This window comes from Phascolarctos cinereus, unplaced genomic scaffold (genome assembly GCF_003287225.1).
Source record: "Phascolarctos cinereus isolate Bilbo 61053 unplaced genomic scaffold, phaCin_HiC Scaffold_5;HRSCAF=322, whole genome shotgun sequence".
Lineage (NCBI taxonomy): Eukaryota > Metazoa > Chordata > Mammalia > Diprotodontia > Phascolarctidae > Phascolarctos > Phascolarctos cinereus.
The window spans coordinates 328,833,758-328,856,348 of record NW_027555958.1 but is presented as its reverse complement, the minus strand read 5'-3'; the positions used below and the strand labels follow the sequence as shown (position 1 = coordinate 328,856,348).

Here is a 22,591-nt window from a genome sequence, read left to right as displayed (position 1 = left end):
GTACAATTTTGGCATAACACAAAGCTGGAAGAAAGTAAATATCTTGGTTGGCCAGAATCAAAGACCGCAAAATCTCCACAGACTGAAATGGGTTGACAGTAACAAGATGAATTTTAATAAGGACAAATATAAAACCTCACCCTTAGTCAACTGTACAAGAATAGGAAGGGGGAGATGGGGCAGTACATGTGGGAAAGATCTTGAAATTCCAGGGGATTGTAAGTTTTAGTAGAGTCAGCATTGTGATGATGTAGCTAAAAAAAATTAGGTTGCCTTGAGAGACAGTGCGCAGAAGAGGGGATGATAGTCCCACTGTACTCTGCCTGGGTCAGACCCATCTGGAGTATTGTGGCTAACCTACCGTGCCACATTTTATGATGGCGTTGACTGACAAAATCAAGGATGCCCTAAGGTGGATGGAGGATGGTGAGGACCCAACATCACAGCATAAAAGATGGGTTGAGGAAACTGGCATTATTTATCCTGAAGAAAAGAAGGCTTGAGAAGGACAGAGTTGCTGTTCTCAAGTATCTGAAGGGTTGTCATTTGAAAGAATGTTTGGGTTGCTGTATTAAGCCATGTAGTGTGGTGGGAAAAATATTTGGACATAGAGTGAGCAGAGACCTGTATTCAGATTCCACCTCAAACATATTAGCTGTATGATCATAGAAAAGTTTATTGACTTCTCTAAACCACCACTTCTTTATAAATGAGGATAATCATCACTCTAGAACTTACCTCACAAGGCTGTCACAAGGAGCAAATGAGCATTTTGCAAGCCATAAAGCAAAGATAGAAATATGAGCTACTATTAGAATTGGACCCAGGAGGCAAAATTGCAATGAATGGGTAGGAGTTTCAGGGAGACAGATATATGTTCAATGTAAGAAAATTCTTTCTAGTAACTGCATTTGTTCAAAACAGCTTAAGTTGGCTCTGATATTCGAGAACCAGAGGATAAAACAGGAATTGAAAGAATTCACCAATTAGCTACTGAAGGAGATACCAAAATGAAAACTCCCAGGAATATTACAGCCGAATTTCAGAGGTCCCAGGTCAAGGAGAAAATATTGCAAGCAACCAGAAAGAAATACTTTAAATATGATGGAGCCACAGTCAGGATAACACAAGATTTTAGCAGCTTCTACATTAAAGTATTGGAGGGCATGGAATATGATATTCTGGAGGGTAGAGAAGCTAAGATTACAGCCAAGAATCACCTACCCAGCAAAACTGAGTTATAATCCTTCAGGGGAAAACCCCCCCCACAGATATTCAATGAAATAGAGGACTTTCAAGCATCCTTGATGAAAAGACTAGAACTGAATTAAAATTTGACTTTCAAATACAAGAATCAAAAGAAGCATAAATAGTAAAGAGAAATCATAAGGGATTCAATTAGGTTAAACTGTTTACATCCCTACATAGGAAGATAATACTTGTAACTTCTAAGAATTTTCTCGTTATCAAGGCGGTGAGAAGAATATATACATATATACATATATATAGACAGAGACATGGGTGTGAGTGGAATATGATGGGATGATATATAAAACAAATTAAGGAGTGAGAAAGAGGAATGTACTAGGAGAAGGGGAAAGGGAGAGGTAGGATGGGGTAAATTATCTCACATAAAAGAGACATGAAAGAGTTTTTGCAGTGAATGGGGAAGATGGGAGAGGTAGGGGCAAGCATTTGAACCTTATTTTCATCAGAATAACACACATTCAGCTGGGTATAGAAATTTTTATTACCCTACAGGAAAGTAGGAAGGGAAGGAGATCAGAGAAGGAGGTGGGGGGAGGCTAATAGAAGGGAGGGCAGATTGGGGAAGGTGGTAGTCAGTAGCAAAACACTTTTGAAGATGGACAGGGTGAAAGGAGAGACAGTAGGATAAATGGGGAAAATAGGATGGAGGGAAATACACAGTAATCATAACTGTGAAAAAAATTTTATAGCAACTTTCTCTGGTACAAACTTCATTTCTCAAATACATATGAAACAGAGTCAAATTTATAAAAATAAGAGTCATTCCCAAACTGATAAATGGTCAGTTTTCAGATGAAGTAATGAGAGCTATCTATAGTCACATGAAGAAATGCTCTTAAATCACTATTGATTAGAAAAATGCAAATTAAAACAACTCTGAGGCACCTCCCCACACCTATCAGATTGGCTAATATAACAGAAAAGGAAAATGACAAATGTTGGAGGGGAGGTGGGAAATTTGATACACTAATGCATTGTTGATGAAGTTGTGAACTAATTCAACTATTCTAGAGAGTAATTTGGAACTATGCCCAAAGGACTGTAAAACTGTGTATAGCCTTTGACCCAGAAATATCACTATTAGGTCTATATCCCAAAGAGATTAAAAAAAAAAAAAAGGAAAAGGACCTATATGTACACAAATATTTTTAGCAGCTCTTTTTGTTCTGGCAAAGAGTTGGAAATTAAGGGGACGCCCATAATTTGGGGAATGGCTGAACAAGTTGTGGTATATGATTGTGATGAAATACTATTGTACTATAAGGGATAACAAGCAGGGTATTCTCAGAAAAACCTGGAAAGACATGAACTGATGCAAAGTGAAATAAGCAGAACCAGGAGACCATTGTACACTGTAACAGCAATACTGTACAATGATCATTTGTGAAAGACTTAGCTATTCTCAGCAATAAAGACTTACGATGAAAAATGCTCATCATCTCCAGGGAAAGAAGTGATGGAGGCTGAATGCAGATCGATACATAATTTTAAAAAAAATTTATCATTCTTTTTTTGTGGCCTATGTTTTCTTTCACAACATGAATAATACGGAAATAAGTTTTGCATGACTACACTTGTATAATCTATATCAAATTGCTTGCCTTCTCAATGTGAGGTGGGGGGAAGGTGGGGAAGGAGGAAGGGAGAAAATTTAGAACCCCAAATTTAAAAAAAATGTTAAAAATTGTTTTTAAATGTAATTGGGGAAAATAAAATATTAAATAAATCTATTTTTAAAAAATAAATAAAAAAGCTGAATAAAAAACCCAGCATGAGTTGCCTCAGGAGGTTACAAGTTCCTCCACAGTAGAGGTGTGAAAGTGGAGGCTGTATGTACATTTATTAGAGATGTTGTAGAAAAGCCTTATGTTTTCCATTGAGGCTGATGGTCTTTAAATTCTTTAAGATCCCCCTCTGGATGATTTAGGCCCCTTTTCATCACACATACCATCTGACCTCAGTCCCTTGCACTCTGCCAAGAGGGGACCCCTTAGTCACATCAGTGTTTGTTTATTAAGGTTGGTTTTTTTTTTTTCACATCAGTTGTATGAGCTATTATTGCTCAGGTGAACTTTAACTGGGCTCCAAATACAAGTGGAAGTGGAGATCAAAGAACTGCCCCAATTCTGTTGACCGCTTCATTCAGCCTTTGGGGACGGAAAATCCTTGAAGCAGTTCCCCTACTTTTATATAGTCTCCAATTCTTCCCTCTCCACCCCATAGTTCCCATCTCCTGTACCCTGGACCTGATGTAAGGCCATCTTCCTTCATGACCTTCATTCTGCCTGTGATAACAATAGAAAAGAATCACTGATGGTAACTTGGGGGGATGGAAGAAAGAAACCTAAGGGCAGCTAGGTGGTGCAGAGGATAGAACACCGGCCCTGGAGTCAGGAGGACCTCAGTTCAAATCTGGCCTCAGACACATAATACTTCCTAGCTGTGTGACTCTGGGCAAGTCACTTAACCCCAATTGCCTCACTAAAAAAATAAATAAATAAAAAAGATATGTGTTTGCCTTTCTTAAGAAAAAATAGAAAAATTTAAAAGAAAAGAGGGGCAGCTAGGTGGCACAGTAGATAGAGCACCAGCCCTGAAGTCAGGAGGACCTGAGTGTAAATCTGGCCTCAGACTAAATACTTGACAATTACTAGCTGTGTGATCCTGGGCAAGTCATTTAATCCCAATTGCCTAAAAAGATTAAAAAAAAAAAAAGAAAGAGAAGAAAGAGAACTAGATTATACAGTGGGCATGAGTATGAACATTTCTACTCCTGCTGTCTATACAGACACACAAACATCTAGCTCTGCTCAAACTCTTGAGGAAATTTCACAGATGGCTCTACCTTACAGCTCATTCTAAATGGATTTTCCTGTTCCCAGGCAACACAGAGGGTCCCTTGAATCTCTGCTTTTTTGGAGTGAGTTTCCACTCACTTCCCTGATGACAGAAGAGATCATCTAATCAAACCCCTCTTTTAGAGATGAGGAAACCAAAGCATAGACAAGTTAAGTAACTTGTTCAAGGTCACAAAACTAGTTAGTATCAGAAACAGACCTGCTCTTCTAGTTCCCAATCTGGTGCCCTCTCCACAACCATGGTTCTCAGACTGAACCTGAACTAAGAATCACAGAATCTTTGTGTTGGGAGGGACAGCAGACATGTACCCTCTAACCAGAGTAGGAATTGCTTTCATATTGCTTACAGTGAAGGTGATATCTCACCTTATGAGGGCAAGCCATTCCACTTTTGGATAGCTGTGAGGATTTTTTCCCTTGTACTTAAAGTTATCTGTAATCCCATCCATGAGGATTTTTCCTCCAACAACGCAGATCACAATTCATCCATATCTGCCTATACTATGAGATTCCTATCCATGTCATGTCCTTCTACTTGTTTGCCAGCGGGGGTCTGCCCAATATACTGGGGACCTTCCTGGCTTTCTTCTGAAGTGAAGACACAAGTGTAGCACATGTCCTATCCATAGGACATCCCTTCCTCTTGCCACATGACCAGTCCCTCTTCTCTTCCTGTCATACAATCCTTTGATGATGTCTTTTATTCCTGTTCACAGTTCCTCATTGTTTATATATTGCAACCTATTCACATCTACTATGCCCTTCTCCTTTGACCTTTGGGTGATACTCATCTACGTTCCATGTCTTGCTTCCTATAGCAACACCACTAAAATGTCACTGGTTTTAAAAAGAAAAAAAGGACCTTTACTTTCCTGGGAAGCTTGGAGTCAGTAAAAGAGCTCTGCAATTTCCTCAAAAGCAATTCAATATAAATGTTTTCCTTTGTATTCCTGTGTATTTTATTTTATGTATTTAAAATGAAAACTAATATTTAATTTAAATTTAAGAACATTATTCTGAGAAGGGATCTGTGGACTTTACCAGACTGCCATGATAGAACACCCATGCTCTGTAGGGTATCCATCCAAATATATGTTGACATCCTTCATCCACTTGGTCTTCCTTGTGTGGCTGGACATACCAAACTCCTCCGAGTGCTTGCAGATCTCTGTGTTATCCTTGGGCTTGATGCAATCAGAATCATGTCGTATACAAACAAGAGCATCTGGAGGATTTCACCATCTACATGGAATCCTTCCTCGACTTGAACTTCGCATTGTATCTCCCCCGTCATAGCGGCAAACACCTTTGATAAGCATACAGTCTGTCTCCCCAGGTTATGCTTTGACTCATATTTGTTGTCACAGAGTTATTAAACTGGGTTATTTCTGTTGTGGCATCTTCCAAGTAATCCTGAATGATCTTGATGTATTGATTAACCCATGAAACTGATAGAATATTGGTATTAGAAAGATGGGCTTTTGTTTCTAGCAGAAGTTTATGATCATTAAAGGAGTAATGTAATTTCCTGAAGTCAATCTCACCTGCTCTCCTCTTGTTTTTCTATATCAAGCAAAAAAGTGTTTATTAAGCACTACGTACCAGGCACCATGCTAGGTGCGGAGGACACAAAAGCCCTGCTCTCAAGGGGCTTGACTACAAAGCTTCCACCTTTGGGTCTACATCTGCCCTCTAGTGCCAGGCAGAGCAAATGTGGATTTGGCCCAGATGACCCCAATGGCTCCTTCCAGCTCAGAATCCTGGGATTTTAACCTGAACAAGAATCCTTCTACAACATCCCCAACAAGTGGCTATCCAGCCTCTGCCTGAAGACCTCCAGCTACAGGGAAATAACCATGTCCTAAGGCAGAACAGTTCCATTTTTAGACGACTTGAAGTGTTAGGAAGTTTTTCCTTACATGGTACTGAAACCTGCCTCTCAGTGATGGCCATCCATCGCTTTTAGTTATGCCTATTGGGGCTAAGCACAAAATGTCTATTGCTCTATGTGACGACCCTTCAAACACCTGAGAACAGTTATCATGTCTCCTCTTTTTTTTTTCTTTTTGGCCAGACTAAACATCCTATTTCCTTCCAATGGTCTTTGGCTTCCTTGTTATCCCAGTTATCCTCTGGAGGCATTCTAGTTTGTCAGTGTCTTTCCTAAAATATGGTACCCAGAAAGGAATGCAGTATTTCAGATAGGACTTGACCAGAATGGAGGACAGTGTATTGTCATCTAGGAATATTTTTTTGTTTTTTGTTTTTGGCCACCATGTTATGCTATTGATACACTGAACTTGCAACCCACTGAAACTTACACACCTTTTCTTAAGAACTGGATTTCCCCCATCCTATCCTAGAATTTTTTGAAGCCAAATGTAGGAATTTACATTTATCCCAAGTGAATTCCATCTGATTTGATAATTCCCCCATAAGCCAAAGTCTCATTCCAAGGTTTCATCATGGTACTGTAACATCTTGACCAGACTGAAAGGCTTTCGATGCAGTCCTCACGGTAGGAGATAATAATAGCTAACATTTATACAGCACTCATTGGGTGCCAGGCACTGTGCTAAGTGCTTTGCAATTATTATCGCATTTGAGCCTCACAACAGCTCTGGGAAGTAAGTTCTACTATTATCCTCATTTTACAGATGGGGAAACTGAAGCAAGCAGAGGTTAAGTCACTTACCCTGGGTCACAAAGCTAGTAAGTGTCCGAAGCTGGATTTGAACACAGGTCTTTCTGACTCCAGGCCTGGTGCTCTCTGCACTGTACCACTTAACTGCCTAACAATGTCTTCTGTCTGAGGACCTGCCAAGCTAAGTGACAGGGAAGTTATTCCCAGGCTAACCACAAGCTTATAGAGATTCTCTGAGTGTGGAACAACTCTCCAAATCCATCCATTCAGATATAAAGGTGCCATGATCTGCAATGGCAGAGGGTCTGCCCAGCCAGATGATATCATGGGTCTTTGCACTACTGAAGTAAGTAGACTGACTCCATTATACTAGTCTGCTGGGATCTTTGGGGATCCTGCCTCTATCATCCAGATACAGATATCATGAAATTTGCCTCCCAATTTTATGTCACCTGCACATTTGGCAAACAACCACTCTGCCTCTCATACTTATTAGCTGTGTGACCATGGGAAAATCATTTCAGTTCTTGGAGTCTCAGTTTCCCCATTTGTAAAATGGGGATAAAAATACCCATAGTATCTACATCATGTAGCTTGTTGTGAGGATCAAATAAAAAAAATGTATGTAGGGTGTGGTATAAACCTTAAGCACTAAATAATTATCATCTGTTACTAATAGTAGTAATAATGGTGATAATAACTTTAGAAAGAACCCTAAATGTCCTGTATTTCCTTCTCTGAAAGAAGCTTGGCTCTGAGCATCTCCCATCATTGAGAATCCTATTGTTCAATCCTCCAGGGAGACTCATTCCCAGCCCTATCCACTCCCCTGTACACACACACACACACACACACACACACACACACACACACACACATACTCACACACGCCTGGAACAGACCAGACATGGAGCTAGAGTTCTTCCCCCCAGAGGGGCTGTAAGTTTATTTAAGAGCAGGAGTGAGTATGAAGTCACAGTTGTGAAGCAAAGGGCCCTTATTAAGCCAGTACTTCCATAAACGTCCTTCCTCCCTTTTGAGGGCAGGCAGGACTAGGGTGTGGGTGCTCTTGGCCAGTGGCCATATTTTCTTTTTCTTCCTTTAAAGACGTTTGCCTCTCTTGCATTACACCTTACCATCCGAGCTTTACCCCCACCCTTATCACTCCTGATCTGGTCCCATAGGCCTCTGCTCTTTTAATTACTGGGTCAGAAGGGTGGGAAGGGCAGGCAGGGCATGAGAGGATGTGGAAAGGAGCTTATTTCTGGGGGGCCTCCCAGTCCAAGCAGCACAGACAGACAGCAGGCCACGATCACAGTCAAAGTCATCTTTGAATCTTTCTCTGCTTCATTCCTCTTATTCCATCCATCCTGGTCATCCTTCTCCTAGAAGAGATAGGCTCCCTTTCCATGGCCACCACTCTAATTCAGGTCCTCTCTCCTCAGAGGAATCAGTCCCAGGGTATTAACCCACGCTCGAATCCAATCTTTAAAACTTTAAAAGCCCAACTGAAATGCTGTTTCCTCCAGTCCCCTCATGGATGGGTTACTGCAATTGCTTCCTAATTGCCTCCTGAGGTCCCTGCCCCCTTTCTCTCTTGCTTTCAATGCATCCCACAATCATCATCAGACAAATCTTCCCAAAGCACACTTCCATCATAATTCGATGTCACTCCCCTGCTGTTTTGCTGTGCATATCCTGCTCTCTTGTCTCTCTGCCTTTGCAAAGGCTGCCCTCCATGTTCCTCTCCTTCCTCTCCACTCCCTGCCTCCTCCCACTTCCTTACTGAAATCTTCTCCTTCCCCTTCCTCACCTGGAAGGCTTAGCTTAAGCCCCACGTCCTAGGGAATACCTTTCCATGATTCTCCACCCTGTCTGGTGCTTCTCTCTGTACCCTCCCCCTTCCTACTTGCTGCACCTTTCCTATGTATAAACAAAGCCAGAGAGCTGGCCTTGAATCTAGGAAGACAGGTCAAGTCCCGTCTCTGACATATATTGGCTAAGTGGCCTTAGGCAAGTCACTCAATCTGTTCAGAGATCTTGCTAAGATTATAAAGTGCAGAGAAGGCGCCAAGTATTACACTGGTAAAAGGAATTGTAGAGGGAGTTTCTTCAGCCAGCAGTTCCCCTTTCCAGTGAAATCACTGGTCTGGTCCTTATCCCTATATTTTTGTTTACTTCTCTGTGCATGTCTGTTGTCTCCCTCCAATAGAACATAAGCTCCATGAAGGCAGGGACTGTTTCATTTTTCTCTTTGTAAGCCCAGTGCCCGGCAGATAGCAAGAACTATTGAAAAACCATCAATGGTTCCCTGATACCAACTCCGCAGAATCCAAATTCTTAATCCTGAGATTCACGGCCTCTCTACCATGCTCAGGGACCCTATTTCACCTGGTTCACCAAGCTGGTCTGCTCCCATTTCCACCTCCTGACCTCTGTACATTCCTTCTACCCAAAGTAATCATTTTAGCCTCTCTTTGCCCACCGGTACAGATCCTTAAGTATTGCAGAACTCAGTGCAAAGGTGCCTTCCAAGACTACTGCCCTCTCCCAACTTGGGCATGCTCATTATTTGGCACTGCTCATCTCTTGGTCTCTATACTGATTTTTCTGGATTGATATGTTGTCTATCCAGTTTTTTGCACACGTGTATTCTTTCTCACCAAATGGATGGCAAGGATAGGGACCAGTTCTTCTCATGTCCTACTGCCTCTCTCTAAGGCACCCGGGTCAGCGCTCAGCACCCAGGTGCTGCTCAGTCAACAGCATTGATTGGCTCTTTCTTTCCTCCGTCTCCCATCTTGCTCATCAGTGACAAAAGTGATAGAAGACCCTCCTTCTTCAGCTCTGGCTTATGTAGCCCCTGTCTGAATATTCACGATCACTCAAATGCTCTCTTGTCCTCTCCAGGAATAGCCTGCTCTGACCCTCAACTACACTGGAGCTACTTGACAGTGTTGGGATCACCCCCAAGCCCTTACCACCCCATCCCACCAGCAGTTAAAAAACAGATCTGTATATACATATGATTCTCTTAATATAGAAGCTTTTTAATGCCTATCTGAAGAGCCAGCTACCCATGGCTCAGTCTTTCTTCCCCTTAGGCACTGATTCTTTCTCTTCTACCTTCAACTCAGAGCTCTCTGCTTTACCTGCTGGGGCAGGAGGAGTTCCTATATTACTCTCTCTTCTTTCTATTTTTCCATTCATCAGCATTCCTATCCATTCTGCCACTCACCTCTACCCACTAATGTCCAAGTATTTCTCTGTCTCTGTCCTTCCATCAAGATATCCATCCATCCATCCACCCAACCTCTCAGCTTCCCACACAACTACCAATCCACTCCATAGCTTAATCTAATCTAATCCTAATCTTATCACTCCTTCCATTTCTCTACCCGTCCTCTCATAAAACTCCCAATTCCCCATCCAGTCATATATTTATTAGATCATATCTCTTTCCCCTACCTTCTCATCCAAATACTGATCTGACCCTCTGCCACTCAAATATGTGTCCATCTTTAAATAGATTTAATAACAAACATAAATGCAATGGTTCACAACTCCTATACCATTCATCCTATCTCCATGGCAAATGGATTCTCAATCCCACCCTTAATAATACCTTCACCAGCTCTCTCCCTCTAGAGTGGATCTTAGACTTGAAATTCTAAAGGGCCCACTGAACTTCTAGCCTTTTCTAGGTATTTAAGTCTTTTTCTCTTTCATGCCTGGACCTCTCTGCTACCATTTGTCCTGTCTCTCCTGATCCTGGCCATCTGTCTGACACTGGGGTTGGGAGGTAGTGGGGGAGGGGTGTATCCTACCTCCTCCGGCTATAGCTACACCTTGGACTCGCTCTCTGGGGGCGGCAAACGGCCATTCTTCTCCTTGTCTCCTCCATTCCCCCAGCCCGGCCCTTCTCCCGCCCCTTCCTCCTCCACCTTCTCATCCAGCCGGCTGGGGATGGACCAGTAGAGATGAGCATCAAGCCGGGCAGCAGCCTCAGCCAGCTCTCGGGCACTGCAGGAGGGTGTGGGCACCTCGAAGGTCTCGTGGAAGCTGGCATAGTCCACCTCGTAGAAGCCATCCTCCAGGCTCAGTACGGACATGAAGCGGTGACCCCACAGCACCTCATCCACCAGATAGGAGCTCCTAGCTTGACATGTCATCCCTGGGAATTGGGGAGAACAGAAGGGGTCAAGCAAGGGCTCCATTACCCCATCCTTCCTTTTATCATCCCCAAACACATTATTTCATCTCAAGGAGACATTTCCATATGCACTCAGGATCTTCATTCTAGCCCTGTGAACACAGGCCTTGTCTCTTCCCCACCTTACTATGGACACCCTCCCCCATCCTTTTCCTATCCTTTCAGTTTTGTCGAAATTTTGGTCAGCATTCTCATCTTCCAGAAAGCCATCCCCTACTGACCTTTCTAACCACCCCATACCTCTCCATACTTTCCCATCTCTCTAGAATGATGTCTAAGGAATTGTCCATTTGCTATTGAAATCCTATGGAAGAGGCCTTGTAAGCCCCTTAGTCCACAACCTCTCCCAATGCAGTTATCTTTTCTACAACAATCTTGTCTGCTATTCTTCATCTCATTTCAGATATAAGAGGTCTGGGGTTTATTCTTTGCAATCAAGTCACTTAACTTCTCATTGCCTCAGCTTTCTTAGCTGTAAAAGAAAAGACCACTGCCTACAACAAAGGAATATTTGGTCCTAGGGCCGGGATAAAATATACCTGACAAGTTATATTACAAGTCAAACATATTCGCCTGGAGTCTTGGGAACATGATTGAGTGGGGTTTAAAATGAAAAGGGAAGAAAAAGGAGAGAACTGTCCACAAAAATGTTATGAACCCAGTACCATGGATACCTACCTTATATCTATATCTGTAACAGAATGCAACAAAGGGAAAAAAAAAGAAATTCCATCATGGCTACAATTCCTTGTATCTGTCCCTCTCCCTCCATTCACATAGTCACCATTTTAGGTCAGGGTTGCATCACTTCTCTTATGGACTACTGGACTGCCTCTTAATTGGGGTCCCTGTCTTGAGTGCCTCTCTTCTATCCATTCTCAACATAGTCAACAAAGTTATTTTCCTAAATCTTAAAGCTCTTTAGAACCTGGCCCCAGACTATCTTTTCAGCCTTATCGTACAGTACTCCCTGTAGTCCAGCCAAACTGAAGTTCCTGCTAGACCTCACCCTGACCCTCCCTCCCCTACTTCCACGTCTTTACACTGTCCATCCCCTTTGCCCTGAATGCTTCCTTCACTCTTCCACCGTTAAAACTTCTGTTTTCCTTCTAGGCTCAGATCAAGTGCTGCATTTTACATGAAGTCTTTCTTCATCATGACAGCTCCTCCCCATCCCCTCAATAACTTTGTATTTATTTTGTATAAACTTATATATGTACATGTTGTCTCCCCCATTAGAATATAAGTTCCTCTTTAAAAAAAGAAAAAGAGCTATTTATATTGTCATTTCATAACAAACTCTTGGCCCTGGGCCCCATAAAGGGGTCCTCCAGGAGCCCGGGCCCTGGATTTGGGAAGCCATGCTGCAGGCCTGGAACCCCAGTTAGTTTTACAATTAAAATGCTTTCCTGCATTTCAAAAAAAAAAAAAAAGAATGTAAGTTCCTTGAGGGCAGGAACTGTGTTCATTATTTTCTTTGTATTCTGAGGGCCTAACCTGCCTGGCAAGTCATAGTCATTTAATAAATATTTGCTGCTTGATTGATCGACTAGCCCTCATTTATGGGAGAGAGTGTCTTAAAAGAGATAGAGCCTTAAAACTCATGACCTCAGTTGTCTAAATACAAAAGAATGTACAAAGAATGGGGAATAATCAGAGGCAGTTAGAGATACTAATTTCAAGGAAGCAAATTAGACCTCATAAGTAATTACTGTAATAATAGTTTACATTAATATAGTGCTCTAAGGTTCACAAAATATCTTACAAATGTGCTTTAAAAGCCTAAGAGCTTTTGTTATTGAAAGGAGCAGTCACTTCCTTACCACTACCAATACCATCTGCCACCAATGGGCAGGTAGGTCCAAGAGCTCTGGAAATAGCAACATCCCCCAGATCAATGGCTCTGTTCCAGCCCAGTTCTTGAAGCTATTATAAGAGGAACTAGCTCTTGTGGAAAAGAGGACAGCCATCCCTAGCAAATGCCATCTACAAGGCAGGCAAGCTAACCAACCGAAGCAGCAAGGTACCCTGAGGGAAAGACAGGAGGCAGTATGTGCCAGGCAAGTCAAAGCACTGTCACCACTCTAATCATCACCTCCCTCAAAGCCTGACAAAGATATCCCAGTCCCCTGAACCCAAGAGCCTTGGGAAGAACAGTGCCTCCAAACCCCAGGCCTTGCTTCTAGCCAGGGCCTTACACTGAGGGGAGCAATCACTACGAAGAAAGGGCCCACCTTCTTCACCAACTGCTGACCAACTGTTAGCAACACACATGTAAACCCAAGAGCACAGGCAATGCAGAGCACCTTCCAAACCAGCAGCCTACCCCCTGACACCAACATCCTGGGAAGCAATTCCTCTGGGGATGAGTCCTGGCAACTGCTTCTACAGATAATGGAGACCTGCTTCCTTTAGCAGGTACAGTTATTGAAGATGAGAAGAAGAAAGTTCTCATCAGAAAGCCCTTGGCACTGTCAAATGGCTCAGTAACAGAAACATGATTTCATCAGTGGAAATTACGTTAAAGAAGACGTATTACCATTGATAAATGGTCAAAGGATACGAACAGGCAGTTTTCAAAGGAAGAAATTCAAGCTATCAATAGCCTAGATGGAAACATAATTCAAATCATGACTAAAGAAATGCAAATTAAAGCAATGCTGGGCTTGGGCCTCACCCATATTAGACTGACAAATGTTGGAGGGCCTGCAGGAAAACAGGCACATTAATGCCCTATTGATGAAGCTTCGAATTGGTCCAGTCATTCTGAAAAGCAATTTGGAGCTATGCCCTCAAAGTAATTAAACTGTACATATTCTCTGATCCAGCAATACCACTAGTAGGCCTACCCCCACAAAGAGATCCAGGAAAGAGGAAAAGGCTCCATATGCACAGAAACATTTATAACAGTTATTTTTTCGTAGAAGCAAAGAACTGGAAGGCAAGAGGATGCCCATCAACTGAGGAATGACTGACCAAACTGGAATACTATTATGTCATAAGAAATGATGAAAGAGGTGGTTTCAGTGAAGCCTGGCATTACTTAAATGAACTGTTGCAGAGTAAAGGAAGCAAAACCAGAAGACTCCTGACCCTAAATCTGGTACCCTAATTGTTATGTTATTCTACCGCTCAAGGATTTTTTGTTTGTTTTTATTTTCTCTAAATTGTGGGGGAGGGGCTGTGAGGAAGATCAAAGAAAAGATATAACTATTGCTTTGAGTGATGAAAGTATTAGGATTGATGGTAGCAATAAGGCCAAACTATTCCACTCATATTATTTCTGTTTAATCTTCCAAGGGGAAGGATCCTTGGACTAGGAAAGACAGAATAAAAATGACTAGCAGCAAATGGAAAGCCAAGCTAGTTGAGGAGTTGACAATACAATATTTGGCTGCCCCCAGTGAGTTCAAGTCAACATTGAGCAATTCTGCCTCGCTTAAATCCAATTCACATGCAAGTCAAGACATGACACTGTGCTATCACTGGTCCTCTTTGAAGAAAAGGAAAAACAGCAAGTCAACAGACCTTGATGACTTGGCTCCTGGCCCTTACAACCGGCATACTAACACTCCTCCCCCACTCCCAACCTCATAATTGGGGACTTTAAGTTGATGCCTCTTTGAACAGTCTGGCCTCCTGATCATCAGCCTCCTCAACTTCTACAGACTGTATCTTTCCTCTACCTCAGTTACCCATGCCAGTGGTCATAGACCAGATTCACGATCATTTAAAACTTTTGTGATCCTGAACTCTGAAATTCCCTTTTCTGTTCAAATCCTTCTGTTCTTCCGTCACTCCCTCCATGTTCCTAAATCTGTTCTTTGTCTTTATTATGAACTTCACAATATAATCACAGAATTTCAGGGTTGGAAGGAACCTCAGGGTACATTTAGTTCAACTCATCCTTGCATAGGAATTCCCTGTACAGAATAACCCACAAGTAGTCGTCATCCAATCTGTGCTCGAAGATTTCAAATAAAGGGAAATCCACTAACGAAAGAGGTAGCACATTCCATTTTTTAATAGATCCAATTGTTAGGAATTTTTCCCTTACATCACGCATAACCTGATTATTTGTAATTTTAACCCAATGATCCAGTTTAGCTCTGTAGGACCAGAGAGAATAAATTTAAGGAGGTTACATCCTAATGGGGAAAGACAACATATAAAGGCAAGGAAGAAAGAAAGGGAGAAGGGTGTGTGAGTTGTGGCATGGTTTAAAAATGATTGAAAAATGAAGTGGAGGCCTGGTTCCAGACAAGATAAAGCAAAAGGTCTCCTATCAGAGCTGAGTCCCAGCAGCAGAGTCCAGGTACAAATGAGAAGGGGATAAGGAAGATGGACAGAACACAGGAAGCATGATTTGGAAATGGCCAGGCAGTTACAGTCTTAGAGAGTTGATTACAACACTAAGAGCTGGAGTGACTTGCCCATAGTCACACACCTGATAGGACTTGAAATCAGGTTTTCCTGACTCCAAGGCTTGTTATCTCTCCACTATGCCACATTGCCTCTCATCTTGCCTCTCTTACGGTAGGTGTTTAATAAATGCTTTTTGACTGGCTAATTGGATTCTTCATTACTGGAAGCCTCCCAAAAGCTGAATAACTATTTGCAAATGATACTATTAAGGGAATTCTCAGTCAAGTATGGGTTAGACGAGATAGCCTTTGAAACCCTTTACAATTTTTAGTTCCTATGATGCAGTGATTAGCTTTTCAAGGTCTTCCTCAGCACTGAGATGGAACACTTAATCACTGCTTAAACTTTACCAATAATGCCAATTATAGTCCTTTGAGAAAAAAACCTGTTCCACTGTTGGACAGCTCTAATTGCTGGTCAATCCATAGTTTGTTGAGCCGAGATATGTTTCCCTATATTTCCTACCTGTTTACTCTTGCTAGTTCTGCCTTCTGGAGCAGCAGAGAATGAGTCTATTCTCTTCCACAGTCATACATAGATTTGAAGTCAGCTCTTACGTGTCTTTAGTCATTTCCACATCAAACAATCCCCATTTCTTCAATTATTCCTCCTGTGACAAGGTTTTAAAATCTCATCAACTTCATTATATCCCTTTGGACATACTTTACTTTGCCAACATCGTTTTTTAAAGTATGGTGCCTGGAATTGACCACAATACATTGGTACTAGTAAGTAAGGTCAGGAAAGCTGGACCTTTCTCCCCTATAGATCTGCCACAGAAAACTAGTTTGCCTCTCAACACTGTGACCCATTGCGTGAGACATCTTTGGGTATAATGAGATTTTATTTTTCCCACGATGGATTGTAGAATACGAAGTACTATTGGAATTGGGTTGGGGCAGTGTGGAGAGAGGTATAGGTATTTGGGAGATGACGAGGGAAGGGCAGGTGGAGCAGTGGCTCAGGAAGCACTAAGAAGAGAAGAGAAAAGAATGGAGTGGTGACACAGAGGTATACTAGGGATGATGGGAAGATAGTAAAGGAATGGGATTGGGGCTATTGGAAATACTGGAAGAAAGAGATTTTAAAACCTTGCAGTGCTAAAAATGTTGATTCTTAGACAGCTGTTTATCAGGGAGAGACCACCAGGAGGCAGCAGAAGCTCTGAGACCACTCCATAGCAATTACAGAGCCCCACTATCTTGGGGGTAGGAGGTGTTTCAGCCTACAATTCTTCAATGAGAGTACCATTCTCTGCTGACCTTAAGCTCCTTTCCAACAGCCTCCACTCTCTGGGAGACTGAGAAGGAGAGTCAAATAGGTGGGATGGCTGTTAGAGAGGATCCTTTAAAAGTACTGACACAGAAGCAAAGCATTTCTTTGCTCCAACAACTAATACCTCCATCTCCATATCTCCCCCATATCCTGGCACTCAGTCATTTGTCCCTCACCCCCAAGCTCCTATTCCCTTATCCCCATCCTTCTACTCACTTAATTACCCTTCTCCCATTCTCCCATTGCCTCCTCAGCTCCTGCTCTTCTGTTCTAGCTTTCTGGTCATGTTTCTTTCCTCCCCCAGCTACCTGGCTCTAATTCCCTACAAACCTCCCAACCTCAGAGTGATCCAACTTAACATTCCCCACCTTCTAGCATCCCCAATCCCTTTTTCTGTTGTGTGACTTTGTTCATGCATTCCCCTACCTTTGTACTTCCCCTGTCTCCCAGACACCTGTCTGTTTTCTGTAGCTAAAAAAGCAAATGCATTCTTAGGCTGTGTTGAGAGGCACAGAATACAGAGCAAAGGTGATAATTCTGCTGTACTCTGACCTAGTCAGACTGTATTTGGGATATTGTGTTTAATTTTGGGTGCCATAATTTAGGAAGGACATTGATAAGCTTGAAAGTGTCTAAAGGGTGGTAACAAGACTGGAGATTAAGTCTTCCTAGGATCTGGGAACATTTAGCTTGGAGAAGAGAAGACTGAGAAAGATGTGATAGCTTTCTTTGGATGTCTGAGGGGTTATACCAGAGAAGGATTAGACTTTTCTGCTTGATTCCAGAGGCCAATACTAGGGACAAAAGGTAGAAGGGGCAAAGAGATAGATTTCAGGTCCAAATAAGGCAAAATTTCTTAACAGTTTGAGCTGCCCCAAAGTGAAATGGGCTGACTCAGGAGGTGATGAGGCTTGCTTGCTTGTTTTTACCACTAGGTTTGCTGCAAAGATTCCTGTTCAAGTATAGCACAACCTCTCAGGTCCCTTCCAACTCTAAGATATTGTGTCTCCCTCCCCATCCTTCAAGCCTCTCACACAAGGTGTTCTACACCATTCTCCATCTTCCACTCTATTCCTCAGACTTTAGGGCAGCTCTCTCCATGTCTCTGTCTACTTTGGAACAATTTTCCATCAATCTCTTAGGTCTATGGCCTCCTGCCTCCCTTGCCCTCCAAGCTCCTGCCCACCTGCCAGAGGGCATTACCCCCTCCTTGACCTCACTGTCCAAGCTGTCTTCCTTTCAATGCACCCATAAGAATGCCTATCATCCCCTCTAAGCATGCCGTTGCCCTCTCTTCTCCCACCAGGGGTGCTGGCCCCCTTTCCCACTCTGTCTCCCTTCTCCCTGACACTCCTCACCTCCACCACGCCATGCCCCCCCCGTCCCTTTCTTCCATGCCCCAGTCCCCGCACCAGTGGCCTCCACCATGCCCTCAAGGATCACCACGATCTCGAAGTCGTCCCTCTCGAGGGCACGGCGTGACGCCTCCCAGAAGGGGCTGGAGGCATCTATCTCGTGGCTGATGACCAGGGGCGAGACGAGAAAGAGGCGGTCATCGCCCGTGTCGAAGCCGACGCTGAGGTCGGTCTGGTGCAGGGGGATGAACTCGCCCTCGAGCGTCTGGCGCGAACGGATGAGCTTGGCGCGGATGGAGGCTTCCACGATGTGAGACGAGCGCAAGTCGCCCACGCGGAACATGAGGCACAGGCGCCCGTCGCGCAGAGACACCACGGCGTGCGAGGAAAAGACGAGCGTGGCTGCGCGCTTGTTGGGCTGCGAGATCTTGACGAACATGCAGCCCACCATGAAGGCGTTGACCATGGAACCCAAGATGGCCTGCAGCAGCAGCAGCGCGATGCCCTCGGGGCACTGGTCCGTGATGACGCGGTGCCCGTAGCCGATGGTGGTCTCGGTTTCTATGGAGAAGAGGAAAGCGGCCACGAAGCCGTTGAGGTTGTTCACGCACGGCGTCCACGTCGTGTCCTCTAGGTGCTCCAGATCCCCTCGGCCGTAGGCGATTAGCCACCAGATGGCGCCGAAAAAGAGCCAGGTGAGCGCATAGGCTAGCACGAAAAAGAGCAGGCTGAGCCGCCACTGCAGGTCCACCAGCGTGGTGAAGATGTCCGTCAGGTAGCGGTACGTCTCCCGCACGTTGCCCTGCTGCACGTTGCACTTGCCGTCCTTCTCCACGTAGCGCTGACGGCCCCGTCGGGGCGGCCTCTCCGGAGGCTCTCGGGGCGCGGCGCGCGTCGCCAGGGCGCGGGGGAGACCCCCGGGCGGCTCCTCGGGCCCAGGGGAGAAGGCCGAGTTTTCCTGAGCCATGTCAGCAGCGACGCCCCTCGGAGGCTGCGGGGATGGAGGGACAGTGCGGGGTTAGAGGAAGGGCCCAGGAGACTGAGGCCGAGGGAGCCCCCTTCCACCTTCACCTCCCCAGTGGCCCTGTCTGGAAAGGCCGAATGCATTTGGACTTAGAATTAGGGGACCTGACTTGCAGTCCCCGCCCTGCCCACTGTTACCTCTGTCACCTTGGGCAAGGTGACACTGACTTCACCTCTCTGGGCCTCAGGCTTCTCATCTGTCAAATGATGGGTTTGACTAGATGAACTCCAAAGTCCCTTCCAGCTCTAAGAGTAGGATCCTTGAGGACAAAGACTGTCCATGTTTTTGTCTTTGTATTCCCAACACCTCAAATAGTGTCCTTTCTGCACATTGTTGAAAGGAGGATGGGGTACCAGTGCTACCTACCTCACAGAGTTGTGAGAATCAAACGAGAGAAAGTAATATGCAAGGCACTTTGCCAACACTAAAGTGCTTGTATCCATGTCAGTTATTATATTTAAAATAAATGTTTGTGGTTTGAATTACATTTATTTGACCATTCTTTAGTCCCAAGGGAATTCAGGGTACCAGCATCCTAACCCAGAGCTCTATGCATTTCACTTTACTAATAGTCCCTATTCTCCCTCTACTATGAATTACCCGATTGCCATTTTACCCTGTCCAGAACCCATAACATGCTCCTCCATGGATCATTTCAGGCCACTCCTGCCCCCCCCATGCCTTCCCAGTTCTCCTTTCCCTTTACTCTGGAAATAACTAAAAATGAGTCTTTCCCCTTTCTATCCTTCTCACCTCAGTTCCCCCATTCTTCTCTGCCCCCACAAGGAGATAATAATAGCACTTATTTATTTGGCACTTTTATGGTTTACAAAGTTCTTCCCTTGCAATAAGCCTGCAGGGAATGTGATGCAAATTTTTTGTCCCTCTTTTACAGATGATGAAACTGAAGGTCAGAGAGGTGAGGTGACTTCTCTGTAGTCATAGCTAGTTCTGCCTCAAACTCATTTTCTGACTTTAAATTCAGTACTCTTTCCACTAATACTATTTTGCATCTCTAGGGAGGCAAAAAAGGAACTCTGAGTTTGGAAAATGAGTGGAAGCTTTATGTGTTAGGAAGCCCCACCTAGAAATTCTAACTGAGGGCTAACCATGATCCTCTCTGTCGCAAGGTCAGCCCAATTTCCTCTTGCTTCTGTTCTCAGAAGTCATTGAAAGACAAGGAAGAAAGAAGTGCCCTCCCTCAGGCCAAGAGGGTCCCAAGAAGAAAGGGGACAAAAGCAACAGAACTGAGATTAGAAGAGGCTGGACTTGCACCTCCGGGAGAGTTGTTGGTGGGTTCTGTCTCCCAATGTGCCTCAATTTCTCCATTAGAAAAAAATGTATTAGGTCAGATTAAGCAAAGCTCTAGTACACATCCCAAACTCTTCAGTCCCTTCCTCCTCATCCCTCCTAACGTCACCTCCAATCTCACATTGATTGACCCACCCTTTCTCCTTCCCTAATTTTGGCCTTTTCCAAGAAGCTCACCCTTATTGGTCCTGCTACCTCTTCTCCTTTCCTTTTCCCCATCATAAAAGATCTCTCCCAGCAATTGGCACCTGAAATTTGAACTGTACTACATCCCCAATTCACCCCGGAGTCCCCAGCTTAAGTTAATAATTGGAGAATATACAGAACAGAATGAAATAGGGTGGACATAACAGGAAAGAGGGATATTACAGAGTGGGAAGAGGAGTTGGGGGAAGAGGGACTGACAGAAGGTCACTATTGGCTTTAGAGTCTGGCCAGAAAAATTGCATAGATTTGTTAACTCCAGGCCCTAGAGTTGCTGCAGCCATATTCTCTGTAAGAGGAGAACCTGAAAAAGGTTTCAGGTCTTAGGGGGCAGACTATGCCTAGATAGATTCTCCAGGAAAGCTCAGAGAACACCATTCTAATCACAGAGTATAGTATTACCCCAACTTTGAACAGGGTGGTAACAAACAATTCCTTCCCTCTCCCCCCTCCTCCCATCACTGACCTCCTTTTTCCTCCACTGCGGCTGGAGTTGTCCTCCTGGAGTGATTTCTAAGCATTTGCCAACTCAGAGGCCCTAGGTTACTTAAACAACAATCCAGCTGGCCCACAAGCCCCTGGCACCCCTCGAAGTGGTCTAGCCTCACTAGGGTCCCAGGTATCCTTTCTCTCATCTTGTCTGCTAGATGGCCCTCCTGCTTAGGACTAAGACGAAATCCAAGCATTCAGCTGCCTCTGTAGTAACCTTTTCCCCTCACCCATTATTCCAGAACTAGGGCTGACCCTCCTCCCATTCTTACCCCATCTTAACCCCTTTCTTCCAGTTAAAGTGAAGAGGGGTTTCCCTTTCCTTTGTAGGAGTGGACAGATCCCAAATGACACTTTTAATCCCAGGATCTGCCCAGCCTCTCCTTGCATTCCTCCCCACCCCACCCTACCTTATCTTCTGTGGGTTCTCGTCTTCCCTATTCCCAAAGGTCCTCAGTCTTTCAGTCCCCCTTGGTATTACTTCCCCCTCCCAAAACCACCACAGGGAATGGAGTATATGAGTATTGGGGAAGTAACCATCCACAAGGTGGTCTGAAGAGAATTTGAGGGAGCCAGACCCCTCATCCCTCATCCCATCCTCCCTACTGCCACAGAAATCAGGGCCCCCAGACCCTGAATCCCCCCTCCACAACTCAACTCACAGTGCATGGGGAGCAGAGGAGATAGCAGCAGGGCCCCCCAGGGGGTGGTGTCCATGCCCCTGACACCTCCCCCCCAGGGTGGCCCCCCCCCGGAGATTGGAAGTCGAGGACAGCACTGTTTTTCCTAAATTTAGCGGCAGCTCCGACCAGGACTTGCTATCTGTGTCATCCTAACTTCCCAGGCTCCCCTGCTCCTGCCTGTTTCCACGGTAACCAGTCTGGTGGCCTCCTAGGCGACGGCTTCCACCCTCCCCCTACTCTCCCCCAATCCTGGGTACCACTAGAGGCTGATCAACACACTTGGTTATTTTTAGCTAATATTTACCACCCGCCTCTCCACTCCTTGCACTAGACTCCCCCCTCTACCACCAAGGAAGTCAGCTCATTCTACAGAAACTCTTTTTTCCTTTTGTGAAATTGAGGGATCTAATAGGTTTGGAGATGGGGCAGGGCTGGGCTTCCTAAGGATACCAGAGATATCACCCCACAGGGGAAGCTGGGGTATCTTACCTTACAAGGATACAAGAGAAATGAGCTATTCCCTGACTGAATCCAACCAACCATGAGATTCTTCAGGTTGTATTAGTCCAATTTTACCCTGAAGAATGTTCAGGGGAGACTGAGAAAGGGAGTCTGGGGGTGATGGAAAGGAGTGGGACAGGCATTAGGGAAGTATTGGGAGGCAGAAAGTTAAGGGCTCAGGGTTCCAGTCTTAGCTTCATCATTAATAAACTGTGAGATCTAGGATGAGTCACATAAATAATCTTAAATTCTTTGGGCCTCAGTTTCTTCTGTCAAATGGAAATACCACCTAATTCACTGGACAATGGTATCACCTTAAAATAATATGAAAACATTAAAA

The 22,591-nt window shown here is 44.3% G+C and overlaps 1 protein-coding gene across 2 annotated transcripts; it reads right to left on the bottom strand.

The window, feature by feature from the left end:
* Window positions 1-92: 92 nt before the first annotated feature.
* Window positions 93-21,905, bottom strand: KCNJ9 (potassium inwardly rectifying channel subfamily J member 9). Of its 2 annotated transcripts, none has more exons than XM_020979558.2 (3): window positions 21,730-21,905; window positions 18,097-19,030; window positions 93-10,945 (listed from the first exon to the last, which is right to left on the bottom strand). In XM_020979558.2, the coding sequence occupies exons 2-3, from the start codon at window positions 19,004-19,006 to the stop codon at window positions 10,614-10,616; spliced, it is 1,242 nt and encodes a 413-aa protein (XP_020835217.1). In that variant the 5' UTR covers window positions 19,007-19,030; window positions 21,730-21,905; the 3' UTR covers window positions 93-10,613. The 2 variants fall into 2 exon arrangements, with proteins under 2 accessions (XP_020835217.1, XP_078012318.1); XM_078156192.1 differs by lacking the exon at window positions 21,730-21,905 and adding an exon at window positions 21,045-21,704.
* Between the last annotated feature and the right edge of the window lie 686 nt (window positions 21,906-22,591).

What these genes read in the sequence shown, in the direction of transcription:
- KCNJ9 (XM_020979558.2), bottom strand. Translation starts at nt 19,006, where the DNA reads ATGGCTCAGGAAAACTCGGCCTTCTCCCCTGGGCCCGAGGAGCCGCCC. An exon ending in GGGCATGGTGGAGGCCACTG is followed by an intron (nt 10,946 to 18,096) that starts GTGCGGGGACTG and finishes CCCAATTCCCAG; the next exon opens with GGATGACATGTCAAGCTAGG.